Source organism: Arachis ipaensis, chromosome B5 (genome assembly GCF_059453495.1).
Source record: "Arachis ipaensis isolate K30076 ecotype BB chromosome B5, ASM5945349v1, whole genome shotgun sequence".
Lineage (NCBI taxonomy): Eukaryota > Viridiplantae > Streptophyta > Magnoliopsida > Fabales > Fabaceae > Arachis > Arachis ipaensis.
In genome coordinates this window covers 135,436,378-135,454,925 of record NC_142440.1, presented here as the reverse complement: position 1 = coordinate 135,454,925, position 18,548 = coordinate 135,436,378, and the positions used below count along the sequence as shown (strand labels likewise).

The 18,548-nt window shown below is 32.2% G+C and overlaps 1 protein-coding gene across 1 annotated transcript; it reads right to left on the bottom strand.

The window, feature by feature from the left end:
* Positions 1-9,540: 9,540 nt before the first annotated feature.
* Positions 9,541-14,887, bottom strand: LOC107641045 (putative ADP-ribosylation factor GTPase-activating protein AGD15). Its single transcript, XM_088487281.1, has 8 exons — positions 14,837-14,887; positions 14,712-14,770; positions 14,532-14,622; positions 14,376-14,430; positions 14,187-14,283; positions 13,924-14,098; positions 11,231-11,459; positions 9,541-9,608 (listed from the first exon to the last, which is right to left on the bottom strand). Exons 1-8 carry the CDS (start codon positions 14,885-14,887, stop codon positions 9,541-9,543), a joined length of 825 nt encoding a protein of 274 aa, XP_088343407.1.
* Positions 14,888-18,548: the final 3,661 nt, after the last annotated feature.

Below are 18,548 nucleotides of genomic sequence, written 5' to 3'. Positions count from 1 at the left end.
CACTACTCTCTTTCTAGGCAAATGACTTTTTGCGCCCTTGAACTACCTCCCTAGGAGTAATCTATGTGGCAACGTCCTCATGTCCAACCCAACCAAAACCACAATTATATAAACACATGAAAGACCAAACGACTCCATCTAACGATAACTACACCTAAATGATGCCTTACTTGGCATGTGCACAACTTGCCAAGTCTCCTTGGGCTGACGGTACTTCTGTATAACATAACAACAGCCATGTTCACCTTCTTTGCGGTCCACAATGTAATATCGAACTACCATTTTAAGGAACTCGCAAAATCTATAGAGCATATCACAGGTATAGTGTGTTGCAACCGACTTCTCGATCTCTGGAAACTAAGTTTGAAGCACGAGCATTCCATAACAGGACCTGAAATCAAGTTCTTCCTCCCTGTCTCTCAAAAAATCAACACATCTCTAAAAATTGGTCTTAAAATCCAACATTCCATATCTACTCTCCATGAAGTTCCCTAACTTAGCATGAAGTGATTCGCATTGAGATGTTGTCCTTATGTTAGCAAAGAATTTGCCCCTGATGTAGGCGATGGACCAAGACAACTTCTTTCTATATAGGTCCCTTACCCACTCAACTTTTCTAACACCGCATTCGTCAATCATCGCCTCCCACTGCATCTCAAATTCAGCAACCTATACATCAACGAGCATGCATTGTTTGAACAACTATTTGAACCGCGACTGTGATACATTAGCCATAACATTTCTTAGAAGATGCAAGGCACAGAGTCTATGCCGAGCTTCTAGAAACACTTGCATAATAACCAATCGCATTGTAGGATCCTCATCAGTGATAACTGCCTTTAGGGCCTTGCTCCCCATGCAATTAAGAAAGTTGTTCAAAAACCCATTTGTAGAAATCCTAGGACTCACAAGACACTATTGCTGTTCCAAAGACACATGTTTGTTTGTGATAATGAACTCCTGACAAAATAATAATGGGAAAATTGTACTTGTTCCTCTCATATGTCGTTTCAAAGGCCAGCACATCCCCAAATACTCCATAATCTTATTGGTTGCGTCCATCGCTCCATATTAGGTCAACATTCATTCCCTTTCCCAAACCTGATATCTCCAAAACATCTTTTCATCATCTCTAATAGCTCACTGAAAGAACCTAAGCACAGCATTAACTTCCCTATTCTGCAATGCACGTTGCTTCTGAACCTCATTGTGCATATCTTACTTCGTAAACCTAACTAGATTGAATCCTCCAACCTGCATTACAAACAATTTGGTATATCTTAGAGATGCTTATTTTAACTTGCCTCAACATGTTCATCTGCGCAATTTCAACATCAGACATACTCTGATGAGCTAGCAAATATCTTACGAATCTCTCGGCGAGTAAAGTTTGATTGTGATCATTGAGAAATCTTTCAACGCACCACCTCTCATTAGCAGTATTCCGCTTGATCCTCATCTCTGCTAGACGTCCGCACCTAGTAATGAGCTTGTGCTCCCGCTTTCTATCGAACTTCTCCAACCACTTCTTGTGCCTGAACCCATCCCTGCTGCACACAAAATTATATCTAACCACCTCTCCTTTGGTATTTTTTACCCTTTTACTCTTCCGAATAGTAAAACCTTTTACTCTACTATAACCAGCATAGAATTCCTTTGATTCTCCCGGGATACTGAATATTATATGTATGAAATTATGAATGTTATGAGTATGAAATTATGGATGTTATTAATATAAAATTTTGGATGTTATGTGTACTTTACCTAACTATGAATGTTATGTGTATGAACTTCTGGATGTTATTTTTATGAATAAATGTATAAATTGAATACATTAATTTAGGTATTTGACATTTTTTAAAATCTAATTATAGTAAAATTTGAAAATATATATGAATCAAAATAAATCATTTTCACTTTGAAAAACATGAAACAAATTTTTAAATTATCGAAGACAGTGATTTAAAAAATTATACGTTGATTTAGATGTATAATGTCTTCAAAAAAAATATTAAAATATTTTGAATCATGATTTATTAGTGCATATGTAAAATAATTTGAAATATATAATAAAATATAATTTAGAATTGAATAATATTAATTATAAAAATATATTAATTATAAAAATTATGTTTATGAATATATAGATGTTACATAATAAATAAAAAATATGCTTTTGTTATTATAATATAAATTAAATATCATAAATATAAATTATGTGTATTCATTTAATAAGAATATAAACTAAATGTATTTACTTATAATATGTTATTTAATAGGGTCGTACTATGGTATAGATGCTATTTGGTACAGATATTCCATCAGCTTTAATAGCATATTAACACATGGCATTGGTAGATATAGATCTTGATAGGGCTTGGATAATAGCTATGGCTAAGCTAAGCCTGATGAATAGAAATGGTAACTACTAAACTTGTAAAATGGATTTTAGCAGCAATTGATCACCGAATTGGGTATCCAAAAAAATAAAAATGAACTTGAAGTGATTTTGATTTTGATAATAAGAACAAAAAAAATGAAATCCATCTTTATAGTAGAGCATTTCAGTTCAATTAAATAATTTTTTTTAAAATTAGTTCAATTAATTTTATGCTTTTGCTAAAATATAGAAGATTTTAGTTTATATTGTTATAGAAGAAATGCACACAATGATTTATTAAATTAAACGTATTAAAAATTATTTTTATTAATCAATACTTTAAGGTTCACTAATGGTACTAATTTATTAATAATTTATAAATAATTTTTTTAATTAGTTTAATAATATTAAAAATCAAATATCAAACTACCTTGCGAGTAAATTCAAAAACTAAATTCTTGTTAATATCTATTAATCTAACCAAATAATTTATTAATTTATAAATAAAGTTTAAAAAATTATAATGATGACACCTAAGTAAATAATTCCCAAACTCAATATATGAGCGTCATGTCAACATTTTAAATTAATTCAATAATATTAAAAATAAAAATTAAATTTTTAACAACTTTGTTAATAAATTCAAAAACTAAATCCTTGTTAATATCTAACAACCTAACCAAATAATTTATTGTTTATTAATTTGTAAATAAAGTTTCAAAAATTTCTAACGACGATACCTAAAAAAATAATCCCCAAACTCAACATATGAGTGCTATGTCACCAAAAGAACTTTTTATTTGTATTACTACTAGTGTTAAACCCGTGCGATACACACTTATATTTTAATTTGTCGTCTTCGTCCAGAATTAGAACCTTGAGACCACTACAACTTTTAACTCTTGACAAAATAACGTAAAATTGTCCATGGGTGAACACTGATTTTGGCAAATAAAGCCCTACATGTGATAATAATTGAAATAATAACCACCTAAGCAAAACAACTTAAAATTTAAAAAATAACAACCTAAACAAATAACTTAAATTTAAAAAATAACAATCTAAGCAAATAATAATTTATAATTTATAAATAAAATTTTAAAAATTCAAAAGAGTAATATGAAAATAAATTAAAATTAAAAAGTAACAACCTAAGCAAATAACTTCAAAATTTTGAAAATAGCAACTTAAGCAAATAAAATTTATAATTTTTAAAAATTTCTAGTGACGACACCTAAGCAAATAATTAGTTCAACAATATTAAAAACTAAATACGTAACAACCTAAAAAAAACATAATTTAAAATTTAAAAAATAAACACTTAAGCAAATAATAATTTATAATTTATAAATAAAATTCTAAAAATTTATAATAACAACACCTAAGCAAATAAAGTGCCAAATTCAATGTATAAGCACCACGTCAGTATAAGAGCTCCCCATTTGTATTACTATAAAGATAAATGTAAAAAAAAATACTCATAGTAGAAGAAATTAAATTTACTCTTTCATTACCTTTATAGGAGCGTAGATGATTCACATAAGAGTTATGATATTTTTAATTTATTTTTAAAGTAGTATTCATTTTTGAGTGTAGTAATTATAAACTAATACATGGTGGTAATTAGTTGGGATCGAAAAAGAGAAGGTGGAAAAAGAATAAGAAAAGGAGAAAGGAAGAAAGAACAAGTCAATATAACAGTAGTCGTGAGACAATGATAGATATGTATATAGAGAATAGTAAGAAAAAAAATAATAAAAATAAAAATTAAAAGGTCTAAAAGAATAATAATAGTATGGTGATAATTAATTGCGGTTGGTGAATAGATAAAAAAACAAGGAGAGGGAATAAAACAAGGCAACATAATAATGACGGACTGATTGTGAGATAATAATAGTTATACATGTATAAAGAATGATAAGAAAAAGGGATAGTATATGATATGATTGTTGAGTAGGTGTGGTCGCTTGTGGTGTGATGTACTGTAATCTGGTGTGTCATCGTTGATGCTGTGATGTGATCTGAATTTTGGAATCGTGCCTGCAGTTAGGTTCATTTAGTGGTGTATCATATTGATTTGCTTTCTTTGTACCGTGACAGGTGACTGAGTTGCTGTATTATTGAAAATGGACTTTAGTTTTAATTAGCGGTGAAAAAGAGGAGTCTGGTTCAAAGAGTACAGAAAAGATCTGTAGTTACACTTCCTCCGATACGGAGGAAGACGACGATGATAATTTATACCTCAAACTATAATTAGAGAAAGCATAATAATAATAATAATAAATTTGAGCAAAAAAATTCATTTATATAAACTTCAACTAAATAAGTTCATTATTTTATAATAATGTTTCAAATTTTTTTTATTAAATTTGATTTAATATGTATTTTTATCTTATATTTTAAGATACAAATTATAGTTTAATTTCCATGTACTAGTATAAAATATTTTCATACAATTATTCAATTACATTTGTTCCTTTGAATGAGATGGCATAAGAGTTTAATTGTATTATTTTTTCTAAAATAATTTATTACTCTTTCATTTATGCTCTTCCAAAAATATAATTTTACTATCTTATTATTTTTTGTTTCTTAACACTCTTACTATCTATTTTTTATTGTTATTATTATTTATATTATTATTAGGGCAATTTACGCAAATAAAATGAATGGGCAAAACCTTTACGCAAATACAACATTGGCAATTTCCAGATGCAAATACAATAAACGCAACTATATATAATCCGCTATACCCTGTAGCGGAACTCAATTGCACGTAATCCGCTACAGGGTACCACGGATTACGTTGAGGGCTGAGTTACTCATAAACCGCTACACCCTGTAGCGGTTCATGACCAAATGGTGCTACACTCATAATCCGCTACACCCTCTAGCAGATTATGAACAATGTGGATTGATGGGAGGATGCCTATATATACCAGTCTTACAGTAACAACTCGTGATGCAAAATGTACGAAGTTATACAAATAGGAAGTTATAATAGGTACGAGGCATTAACAGTAACACGGATTAAATTTCTACATTAGGCATAAGTCATAAGTCATACAAATAGGTCGGAACCAAGACTAACACAAACACACGAAAGGAACTAACACTAACACCCGAAAGCGTAAATTGCTACAGAAGAATATAAATTTCAAAAAACTAGAAGCACACAGACTAGAAGTCCTACGAACTACCGGCAACAGTGGAGCCTCTCTGGGGGCAAGACCTACGCGTGTGCCCAGGCTGTCTGCAGAGCCCGCACCGCTTCGGTCGGTTAGGGTCGGCCTCATCCATGTTGTTCCGGATTTTGGTAGACCTCAGTCAGCCATCACGACAACGCCTCAAGCTAGGGTCCGGAATAACGGTCGGACCGTCATAAGGTGGCCAAAGTCCCTCCGGTATTGGCGGCACGAAACCCATCCGATACACCCTGAACACCTTCTACATGGTGTAGACCTCGTCGACATAGATAGACCAGTCAAGCCGTGGCTGGGCACAACATGCAATCGCATGGCAACATGGGTAATGGAGAGCTTGAAAGTATCTACAGTCGCATGTACGGTGCTGGAGGGAAACTCGGTAAGTCCCAAGTGAAAAGCTCCCGATGGGCGTCGTCTCGGCAACGGTGTACTCAAACTGGTGTCTATCGAACAGGGTGACAGTGAAACATCTGGAGTCTTTCAAGTTGCACTCCATCGCCTTCATAAAAGACTGACAGAACTTGGCACCGCTAGCCAATTGAGCCTCTGCCGTCTGACCACGAATCACGAACAACTCCGCGTCATCCACGTCATCACCGACGCGAACCGAAGATGTCTTCAACCCTTCCCAAACTCCTTGCATCTCCCATGGTACTTAAGATGATCTGACTCCATCACTCTATACTCAACACCGCGCCGAATGTTGTAATCCTTTACAGTAAGCACAGCTTCCTCCTTACTATGGAAAGATTGGCCAACTTAAAATTCAGCTACAGAATTTTCCTTGTGCAAGCCTCGACCCCCAAAGGTTGGTGCTGAATCCGTCGGTTGGCTGATGGCTCCCAGATCCAGGGTAGAATAATGTGCAGGTTGCTCAAGTGTGCCGGCACTTGACGGTGGTTGACATGTTCATGGGTTTGTCGAAATTTCATCATCGCTGTCCCCTCCAATGTCAACAGGCTCTTCATCGGAATCATCCTCTTGCATAGCATTTTCCACCCGATCCGGTTCCCCCTCATGTCCTACATCTGGAGATGGATGAGTTGAGGTGAATGCCCCAACTGGACCGGCTGGCCGATACTCCAAGAAACACTCAGGTGCAATGACGGGTATCGAGGTGGAGGCACCCCCATCGTGGTGGACTGGGGGTTTGGAGCGGATGCACCAGAACTATCGATCCCATGTTCCAGCTTCGCAAACAACTCATGTATCCTCACTTCTGGAAAATTCCGACGACAATGAAACAACACCTGCATATCTTCATCTGTTCGTAACACGAACGTTTCATATTGCACGCCAGTTGACACAACCGCAATAGGGATCTTGTAGAACAGCTTCTTCATCCACTTTGTGCCACCCACGACCAACTTCTGCAATATACTGCTCTTCAGATCCAACAGTGTATCAGACGACCTGACAAAAATACTCAGCAGTTCTCTGTCTGTAAACCTCACACCATGCCTCTTACTCTTTTTTATTTTTCCAGAATGATGCACTAACACCAAAAAGCTCTCTTCACTCTCCATTCCTCAAGTGATGAATGAATGAGAATGACACTCCACACAACTTGTTGGGTATATATAGGCATCTTCCCATCAATCCACATTGTTCATAATCCGCTAGAGGGTGTAGCGGATTATGAGTGTAGCACCATTTGGTCATAAACCGCTACAGGGCGTAACGGATTATATATAGTTGCGTTTATTGCATTTGTGTCTAGAAATTGCCAATGTTGTATTTGCGTAAAGATTTTGCTCATTCATTTTATTTACGTAAATTGCCCTTATTATTATCATTATTAAATCAAAATAAAATATATAGTCAATATTTTAAGATATTTTACTTCAATAAAAATTATTTATTCAGCATAAAATTAATTGTCATTGGTTTATTTTTTATAAAAATACTTATTTTGTATTGAATATTTAATATGAAATATATATATATATATATATTTAAAAGAGAATTCGTTAAACCTTCTTTCATTTTAAATATTTATATGCATTCATATAATTTTATAAAAAATAACAAAAAATTAAATACACATTTAATATAATATTTTTTTTTCAAAATAAAGTTCAATCTAACCAAATAATAAAAAAAAAAAGCCTATCTAATTAAGTACCCACTACATTACCAAAAAAAGAAAAAAAAAAAAAACAAACAAAAAGAAGAAATTCTATAACCAAAAAGAATGGTTCATGATCAAATATTAAAACAGTAGATCACCTCCTTTGCAAGTAGCTGGTTATTCTCTTTTAAACCGTGTCTTTCCTTGCAAGTCCGACAAATGTCAAAATCTTTGTCAAGCCTATTTCTTTTCAAACATCATAGTGCCACTTGTCACATAATCCATTAATCTGTATAGACAAATCTGTACGCTATAATTTTCCTATTTAATATATGCAATTAATGTTTTTATATACATTAAATATTACAGTAAAAAAGTAGGTGCGTGAAAGAATAATAGTTAAATTTTGTTCATCTCACCTATGATGCACGGACACTGACAGGAACACGGACACGGGACACGACACGACACGGGACACGCCGACACGTGAATTTTAAAATCTTATAAGATACAGGGACACGCATACATATAAAATATAAAGTATTTTTTGGATAAATCGTAATCATATTTTAATATTTTATAGATATTAAAATATAATTTAATTTTTTAAATTATTTTTAATATTTTATTTTAATTATATCAAGTATTTAAAATATTTTTTGTTTTAATAAATAATAATATATACTATATCTAAATTCATTTCAAAAATATATGTTAAGAATAAGATTGGATATTCTGACACGTGATGGTATTTAAGTGTGTCCAAACGTGTCTAGAGAAAAATTTTTTATTTTTTATTAAGACACAGTTGGATACAATAAAAATGCATGTAGACGAGTGTCATATCTAAAATGTGTTTGATACGCAGACATGACAACTCAACTAAGTCTCTATTTTATAGCATCTCACTAAACAAAGTTAAAAATAAAAAATTTTAGCTGATCATGATTCGCTAAGTTTGTTCCCAAACTTTTTTCTTAATTTAATTACACAAACTAATCAGTCAAATAAATAACACCCAATGTTTACATGCCAATGGTCAAGACCAAGATTCCATGCAGGAAGTTATTATGACAGAGAAGTGATTCCAACAAGGGGAAAAAAATAAGAAATACTTATATAAACATGAGCCGTGGCATATTTCATTTACGGAACTTTCTTTGGAAAAAATATTTTCAAAATCTTTATGATATAAGATTCTTCATAAATCATGGCTATTAAATTTTTATTAATAATATAATAATTATATTTATATTTAAATATTTTTTAAAATAGCTCTATTTTAAAATGTCATTTTTGTTCTTGTCTTTCTCTCTCTCTTTAAGTCACTTCTCAGTGACCAAAAATTCCGACACCGACAGAAGGATGGCGACGTCATGCTCTCCGGTTTCTAGAGGAGCGGCGACGCAACCCCCAACAGTTCGACGGCGGTGTAAATTTCCTCTTCCGCGCGACCTGCTTCTCTCTCGACATCTCCTCTTCTTCGCGTGTCTTCTCCTCCCGACGAAGTCGACGGCGATGACAACCCAGCAGCAGTGGTGAGAGGTCGGCAACGCTCCTCAGAAGACGATGCTTGCGACGGGCTCAGTGGTGGCGGGAACAGCCGAAGTGATGGCGATACGGGCTCCCCCGATGGCGAGTTCACAGCAGCTCCCTCTAGTGCTCTCTCTCTCTCTCTCAGACGCATCTCTCTCCCCTGCGATGGCTCTTTGATGACAGCGGTAGCTCAATGATGCAACCAGACGCGACGGTGCAACCAGACGCGATGAACGGTGGGGACAACATTCTTTTTGGTAGTTATTGGAAGTTGGAAGATGTGAGAAGAAGAAAAAGATAAAGATATTTATTTAATTTATTATTTTATTTTATATTTTTTTTTTTATCTAAATCACCAAAAACCTAAATATAATTTTTCCACCTAAGAGAATCCCTTCATTTACAACTCTCCAATCTGAAGTGAATATGAAAGATGAAAAGGAATAACAAAAAAACATTACAGATTTCTTTGATCAAAACTACCAATTCCCCAATCATCAAAATGGCTACGTTAGCAACTAATAAGTCATAGCTAGGGAGCTACACGACCCCAGGCTGTGTGATAGACATACAAAAGATATCAATGCCAAAGTGGTCCAGCCTTAATAATTAAATCCTAATGGTAAGCTTAGCATGCTCCTCAATTCTGCCAAAAGTATATGTTGATGCTAAACTTAGCATGCTCCTCAATTCTGCAAAAACACAATCCTAACTATAATAAATCTGTTTTCAACAAATAGATGGAAAGTAACAAGGATTAGTATTTTGTTTGATAGTTGAACAGAAAAGTTCATAAACGATTAGAATTTATTATTTTTTATAAGCATTTTTAGTCATTAATTTAATTTTTTTAATTTAGTAATCTAATAATATTTTTTAGTTCATATTTTTAATTAAATATTACTGACTAATTATTAACTAAAAATAATAAATTCTACTAATTTTCTAATATTTTTCATAATTAGAGGACTATATAACATTTTGGCCTTAAAACCATATGTCATATGTACTTTATTCCTTAACTTTCAAAGTGTAACTTGGCTTTTTGATATTTTAAAATCATGCAAAATTGGCCTTTTACACTACTAAATTATCATCATTTTCTCCCTCTCTTCTACCTCTTCAACCCAGGGTATCTCGTTTGATTTAGAAAATCAATTTGTAAAAAGCTAAAAAATTAGGGGTTAATTTGAATTTCTTTTTTCTTTAAAAAAATCAAGTTTTAGAATCCACGTGTCCTATGATATGAATTGCTAAAATAATATAACTGAATGCATGATATAGGAATGCAATTCAACAATCAAAATATTACACTTTGTAATAGTGTTTTTTTTTTAAAGTCGTACTAATATATATATATAATATTTACATTAATTTTAAGAGAAAACAAAATATAGGTTCATAATTTTTTATTTCAAAAATAAATAAATTATTGACTAATTAAAAATATAAAAATATTTCTCAATTTTTAAAACGCATGCAAGACATGTAAGTTATTTTGAAAAATTTATTTGTCATCATATATATTTTGGATAAAAAAAATTTAAATGTACCACGTTTTAGAAAGTGAGAGATATTTCTATATTTACAATTAGTCAATTTATTTATTTTTCAGTTAAAAAATTAAACATCTGTTTTTATTTTTTTTCTAATTTTAAAAGGGGAGCTAGGGGAATATACAGAAACATAAATTATAAGTGCCATCGATGCCAATATGGAAACTAAACCAAGGGAAAAAAAAATTTCAAATTGGAGATGTATAAACTGAAAAAAAAAAAAAAGGGAAAGAATCACACACCAAAACCAATATTGCTCTCCACAAAGGTTTTGCCACACTGCAAGATCCTCTGTAACTATTTAATCTTGTTACACCCACCCAAAGCAACAATCTATACACTAACACCCTTGTACACATTTACATACAAATAATGTAATCTCCTGCAAACATAAATAATATTTGATTCAATAATTTAGAAGTTGAAAAAAATACAATACACAAGAATATATAATAATTATATATGATTGTTGTGATCTTACAATCAAATGTTGTCCAGCTTGTAGGAGTTGAAGTTGCTGATGATGATGAGAAGACAGCCTTTTGATTATTATTATTATTAATATTATTATCATTGAAATTAAGAAAGGCAAAAAGATCAACGGTAGTACTGTTTCCATTTCTTGTGAGATTATCAAAATCAAGTGATGCCGATGGCCCCCTGATCTTTACTTGTGGTGCACTTTTCTTTCTTTCCAAACCTGAGGGGATCTGAATTATTGGAAACACAAATGAACTTTTCAATGACTCACCCACTAATTGATTCATATTGCAGAAGATATTATATATAGAATATATTCTGTCTCATGGATTAAGTGAACTATATGAAAGGGAGGCACTCCAAAATGACTAGTGAGCGTGGGAATAGAAATTTGAGTTTAGCCCAACGTTTTGAAAATGGAACCGCTCAATTAACCAGTAAAAATAAAAATTTAAAAGTTTAACCAAAATTTAACTGATATAGAGTCGAATATAATAAAATAATATATTTATATATAAAATATATAATTTAAAAAAAATAAATTTTTTATTTTATTATTTTAAATTAGTTAACTATTAAAAAAATCACATAAGTTCAATCAGTTAATTAATTTTTTGATTGTTTTTTTTTATTATTTGACAAGTTTTTTGTCAACTAACTTTTTAATTGAATCAAACTAATCTGATGATCAATTTTTGATTAATTCGATTAAATTAATTGGTTTAATTGGTTTGATTTAATTCTTAGATTTATGATTTAGCTAATATATATTTTAAGAACACATATCAAAATTATTAATTATTTTTTTTATAAAAAAATATATAACTTAATTTTAGTTCATTTATCAAAATAAAAAATTTTAAAATTTTTACTAATAATAACCTTAGGAAAAAGTCTAGGAGCAGCACTCTAATTAAAATTTAGCCAGTATTTCATTATTTAAAGAAAAGTGAGTAATTTCACATCATGTAATCTCACAACATTAAAAATACTAATAATAACTAATTAATAATTATAAATCACAAAATCTTTTACTCTCTATAGGGCTGGAAGTGAGTCAAGCCAGCTCATGAGTCAGCTCGAGCTCGACTCGTTAACAGCTTGATAAGCTAAGTTCGTGAGCTGGTGAACCAAGCTTGAGCCTGGAATAATTGAACTCATAAATTAAATGAGTCGAGATTGAGCTTGGATAAGCTCAACTCATTAGCTCGTGAGCTGACTCGATTATATATATATATATATTATAACAATCTTAATTATTTAATATTTATATTTATTTTTTATATATAATTTTAATATAGGACATAAATAAAAAATTTATAAGATAGATAAATAATATATAAAATTGATCTTTTCAAATATATTTTAAAATATATAAGTTATAATTTATTGATATAGAATTATAGATTATGTATTTATGTTTCTCTTATTTGAGCCAGCTCGTGAGTTTTTGGTGAGCCGAACTTGAGCTTAAGAAATAAGCTCGATTGTTAATGAGTCGAGTCGTGAGCCAAGCTCAATTTTCGTGAGCCAAGCTTGAGCTTGGTCTAGCTCGGCTCAGCTCGGCTCACTTCCAACCCTAACTCTCTATCACTCTTCTAACCTTAGTGTATGCCTCTTAGAGTACATGTGTTAGTTATACCTTAGACTGTTTAATGATAATTCCAACTAGCAAATCCCACATGGGTAGCATTTGTGGGTCGCCCGTCATAAAAAAAAAGGGGGCAAACAAAGAATCAAAAATGGATTCTTATCTCCGTTGAAAAGAGACATGTGTGAACACTTATGTTATTGAAAGAAAATATGGAATTATTGGTCCCTAATATATAAGGGATGAGTTTCTTGTTTTTGGTCCCTCTCTTTCAATTCCAACAAAACTGTCCCACCCGACACTTGAAGGGACTAAGGATGCAGCATCCTTCTCATTTGAGTTGCTTTTATGGTCCCTATTTGTGTGTAGTGTGTGGATATCTCCTTTTCCGTCTTCGCCCTTATTTATTAGTGAAGACTTCTCTCCATTTTCATCGGAGCAAGTCAGCAAGTTCACTCTTCATCCTTATCCTTGTAACCAATAATTTTCACGAGTGTATATAGTTTGGAAACTTTGGCCATCTCTAACTATGTATGTTATTCAAATATAAAATAATTCATCCTTAAACTAAAATGAAAGATACTAAAAAATCTTTCTGAAACATATCCATATTAGTATACTTGATGTCAAAACTCCGACCACCTCGCAAAAGATTTTGGTATATATCTTGTATTTAAAATGCAAATCCTTATCCATATTCTTAGATTACAATTTAATTTTAATACTCTTTTAGTGTAAAAATTTTACATTTGCATCTAATTATATAAAGATTATTAGAAGGTTAATAGAATTTATTATTTTTTGTCAATAATTAATTAAACATATTTAAAAATATGGAATAAAAATATATTATTAAATTATTGAACTAAAAAAATTAATAATAAAAATATTAATAAATAATAATAAATTTTATTGATTTTTAATTTTTTTTAATTTATAATATCATATTAATAAATATAAATAATCATCTAAAAAATATATATAATTATATGACTGTATACATCAAAATTAAATTCACTAAATTATGTTAAGGTATAATTCAAGAATACAATATTATGAAAACCAGACGGTGACTATATACAAGTTGTTGCAAAAGATGATACCTCATGAGATTTTGCTACTTGCGGCTGTGGCGGCTGAATTTGCGCCATGTGGCCCACAAGAATGCTTTCCTCAAGAGACAATCTTCTATTCCTTTGATGATTCCTCAATGTTTCAGATGACTTTGCAGATGCTGCTTGTAGACCATGTTTTGAAGCCCATTTTTTATCCACATACCTTAAATTTTTAATTAGTTATCATACATAAATCATAATGTATATAATGATATTATTATTCTTCATCGTTAAAGAGATTTAATATTTACTTGGCGCGAATAAATTTGTCGATTCCATATCGATTTCTGTCAAAATTCGTCGGCAGCTCAGCCTCCCAGTGCTTATTGGCATTCACATTACCCATAACTGCATATAAGAACACACAATATTTGAATTAAACCATAAACCCTTTATATGACTCTTGTTCTAACACTTTAATTAAGCGAGCAGTTTCTTACGTTGCATGAAAGACACTTGTTCTGGCAACCATGTATCCAAAGTTGTAGACCGCACCTTTTTAATTAATTACAAATAATCAAGAATTGAACGTTACATACAATTAAGAGTAGAGAAAGATATGCATCATGCATGTATGTGCACAAATTAAATTAAACCTGTGATATGTGTACTCCAAGACTTCGGTGAATTCCTGAACACTGCATGCAAATGAAAATTCCTAGGTTCACACTTGCCCATCGTGGTGCCCTGAAAACATTAATAGATAAGTTCATATCTCTTTTATTAAAAAAAAAAAAAAAATCTCAGGCTTGATTATTGAAGAAAATAACACATACTTATTCCGGCAATCTGCACATTCCCTATTGTCAGGTAGCCTAACAAGTCCCTCTAAAACCTGTATCAACTCGAAAGCATCAATAAATAAATTAAAATAAAATAAAGAGTAAAGGGAAAATGGAACCTTGATGTGTTTGGCATTAAGTTCCTTAGAGACGGAGGCTTTTCCATTCATCATCTTGATGATTTGGATTTGAATGCATGGAAATAAATCACTCACACAGTGAAGGAAGAGTAACAAAAGAAGAATGATAGTAAAGATCATCAGATTGAGAGGGCAACAATTAGTGCTTCATTCATATTCGTGTGCCTCAACTAATTAATCGCCAAACCATTCAAGAACAAGGCAAATACGGTCTTGGAGCAAAATGCGCAACTCCTCTCCATGTATTCTTATCCCTTCCTCTATCAATCATCAACTCTTTATTTTTTAATTTTTTCTGTGTTACTTTGTAATAGTTCAATTTTTTATTTAAATACCTACATAAATTAACAAAATAATTAACAAGTACTAAAGTTAAAAGTATATCAAATCATTTATAAAATTAATTTTAGCACTATAATTTTAGCATTAATAATAGTGCTTTATTAGGATTATGTTTGATTCTCATAATAGAATAAGATATAATCATAAAATACTATTAACAAAACATAACAAACAGAAACACAAACATTAATATTTTTGTATTTTGTTTAATTAGTGATAAATTAAAATAAATTATAAGAGTCTAATTTACTCATTTTTTTTTCATAGAAAAACTTTGGAAAGAAAAATATAATGATAAAACATATAATTATAAAATATTGATGAGAATAATAAAAAAATAAGTATGTTTTTTGTTAGTGTTAACATAAAATACACTAATAATTGTCTTTATTTTTTTTTTATCTGCCAAACATGATATGTATCTCTATGTATTCCTATCTTAATATTCTATATTTTCGTGTATATATAAATAAACACAGCCTAAAAAACATAAAATAAAATTGAGAAAATAAATTATACTTTAATTTCTATTTGTTTACTACTTCGTTTGAAGGTATATTCTATGTATGCTTTTTTGTGAAATAAATAAAAAAGTTATTATTTCTAAAAATAACATTTACAAAATTTAATTTTTTTTTTCAATAATGCACGTAGATTGAGTGGGCTAGATCTGATCATATATATATAATTAGTCATATGCTATATTGAAAAGCTTGTGAAATGTAAGGTACGAAATATTTATTATATATTTTTATAACTTTATTTTTTATTAAAATAACTTATTATAATTAATACATTTTAACATTCTTATAATAATATATTTGGGATAAAAATATAAATTAAATTAAAATTGATACAAACTCTCGTTATCACAAAATATTTAATTATGTTCGATAAGTTGGGTTATCGGACGGTTTAGATGTGAAGATGGGTCCTGCTTTGGTCTGAGTTCTGAGAACGGTTCGCGCTATTTGCCAACTTTTTGAGCTCCTGATGGGTTGAGGGGTGCCACTTGCAAGGATATTCCGACGCCCAAGTCAGTGTAGGGTGCAGGTGGAAAAAGAGGAAAGTTATGATGACGTACTTTGGGGGAGGGGTAGGACCCTCTCCTTATATACCTTGTCAGTAGGGCGGGCCCCGCAAAGTGAGGTCACCTTCCAGGAAGCTTCGCTTCCCCCAGCTGTCAAGCAGCTGCCAGTCAGGACGCATGTTCGGGTCTTGGGTCCAGGCAGATTATAAGCATCGACTCGGCCGTGTAGGCTGGTCAGTTGCGGGTCGAGCGGTAACCCTGCTCAGCTGGGTTGGGCCACAACAGTGCCCCCAACGCGCCAGATGCGGACGTAAGCGCCGTGTATGGCGCGTTCTCTTTCTCCTTTTGCCCAGTCGTCGTCTTGCCAGTCCCTCGTGGTGAGGACGCGCCTCCTACGCGTGCACATACCTGTTCGTTGTGGGGGTGCGTCCTTTGTCGACTCGTTTACCGCGTCGAGCATTTAATTCTCTTAATGGCAGTTCAAAACCCTGCGAGAAAAGACCATCATACCCCTGCCTTTCGCGCTTCTCAGGGTTGGTTTCCTTTACAGTTTCCATTTGGTTTTGCCTCAGTTCCACTGTATTTTCATTGCTTTCTCCTCTCTCTTGCAAAAACCTCCATCGCAGACCCTGCTTCATCCAGATTCTTGCCAGTTCTTCAATCCCTTTCCATTATCATCCTTATCCTGGTAAGTTTCCTATCCTTTTTCTTAGTGTTGGTGTTCATTTTTGGCTTTGCATGCGCGTTTGGTATGAACTGCTTGATGTGGATTGCGTATCCTCTTGTGTTTTAGTATTAGGTAGGTACTGTAGGGGGTTACCATTTTAGGAATTTGTTTTTTCGGCCTTCTTATTTCGAGGATTATGACTGATGGATAGGCAATCTGTAGTTTTCTGGTAGTGTCGTAGCTTTCTAGTAGTACTTCCGACCTCCCGACCTTATAGACTGATTTTGAGTGGTGCTGATAAACCACTATTTTATGATTTATCTTGTGCTCAATTGAGTGGTTTTTATCAAGTCTTTACTCACTTATTCATATAATTTGCATGGTTTTACAATTCCTTCCTTATTCTATGATATATGTGAAAACATATTTCCTAGGCCTTAAAACTGTTAATATTAATTACCCTTTATTACCATTCGATGCTGTGATCCGTGTGTTAAGTATTTTCAGGCTTTATAGGGCAGGAATGGCTTAGAGGGCAGAAAGAAAACATGCAAAAGTGGAAGGAACGCGCGAAAATGAAGTATTTGAGAAACTGACAGTGACGCGCACGCATGGACGACGCGGACGCGTGCCTGACGCGTACGCGTGACAAGAAAAATTTCCAAATGACGTGCACGCGTGACAGACGCTACATGCAGAAAATTACAGAATTCGCCCTCAGCGATTTCCGGGCTCTTTTTCGGCCCAAATCCAAGTCTAAGAACACAGAATAGAGGCTGGAGAATGGAAGAATCAAATTGATTCAAAAAAAACATTCACTATTCACAATTTTAGGGGGGAGAAGTAGTTTTCTAGAGAGAGAGCCCGTTTGAGGATTTAGGATTTCTTTTAGTTTTAGTTTTATTTATTCCCAATTCTAGGTTTAATGTTCCTTTAATTTATGTTCTCTTCTACTTTAATTTATTCTAGCATTCTAGTTTATCTATTTCCTTTATTGATCACTTTATGTTGCTATTTGATTTATGAATTCTTATGTTTAATTTGATTTTCTATTTAATACAATTTGAGGTATTTCAGATTTAAGATTGCTTTTTTCAATTCATAATATTGATGATTCTAATTTAATTTAGATTTCTCTCCTTTTGCTTTGGTTGAGTAATTGGTGACACTTGAGTTATCAAACTCCCTTGTTGATTGAAAATTGGAATTTGCTGGTTGATTTGGATCCCTCTAAAGCTAGTCTTTCCATAGGAGTTGACTAGGACTTGAGGAATCCCATTTATTAGTCCACTTGACTTTTCTTTATTTAGTAAGGGTTAACTAAGTGGGAGCAATAAACAATTCTCATCACAATTGATAAGGATAACTAGGATGGGATTTCTAGTTCTTATACCTTGCAAAGGTTTTCATGATTATTAATTTACTTTCTTGCCAATTTATTTCCTTGTTCCCTACTTCAAAAACCCAAAAGAAACTTTTCCATAACCAATAATAAATCACACCTCCCTGCAATTCATTGAGAGACGACCCGAGGTTTAAATACTTCGGTTATCAATTTTATTGGGTTTGCTTTAGTGACAACCAAAACTTTTGTACGAAAAGATTCTTTGTTGGTTTAGAAACTATGCTTTCAACGAGGATTTATTTGTGAA

Coding starts and splice junctions, on each gene's coding strand:
- LOC107641045 (XM_088487281.1), bottom strand. CDS start 14,887: ATGAATGGAAAAGCCTCCGTCTCTAAGGAACTTAATGCCAAACACATC. Junction 14,623..14,711: donor TGTGCAGATTGCCGGAATAA/GTATGTGTTATT, acceptor TAATGTTTTCAG/GGCACCACGATGGGCAAGTG. Junction 14,099..14,186: donor GACAAATTTATTCGCGCCAA/GTAAATATTAAA, acceptor TAAAAATTTAAG/GTATGTGGATAAAAAATGGG.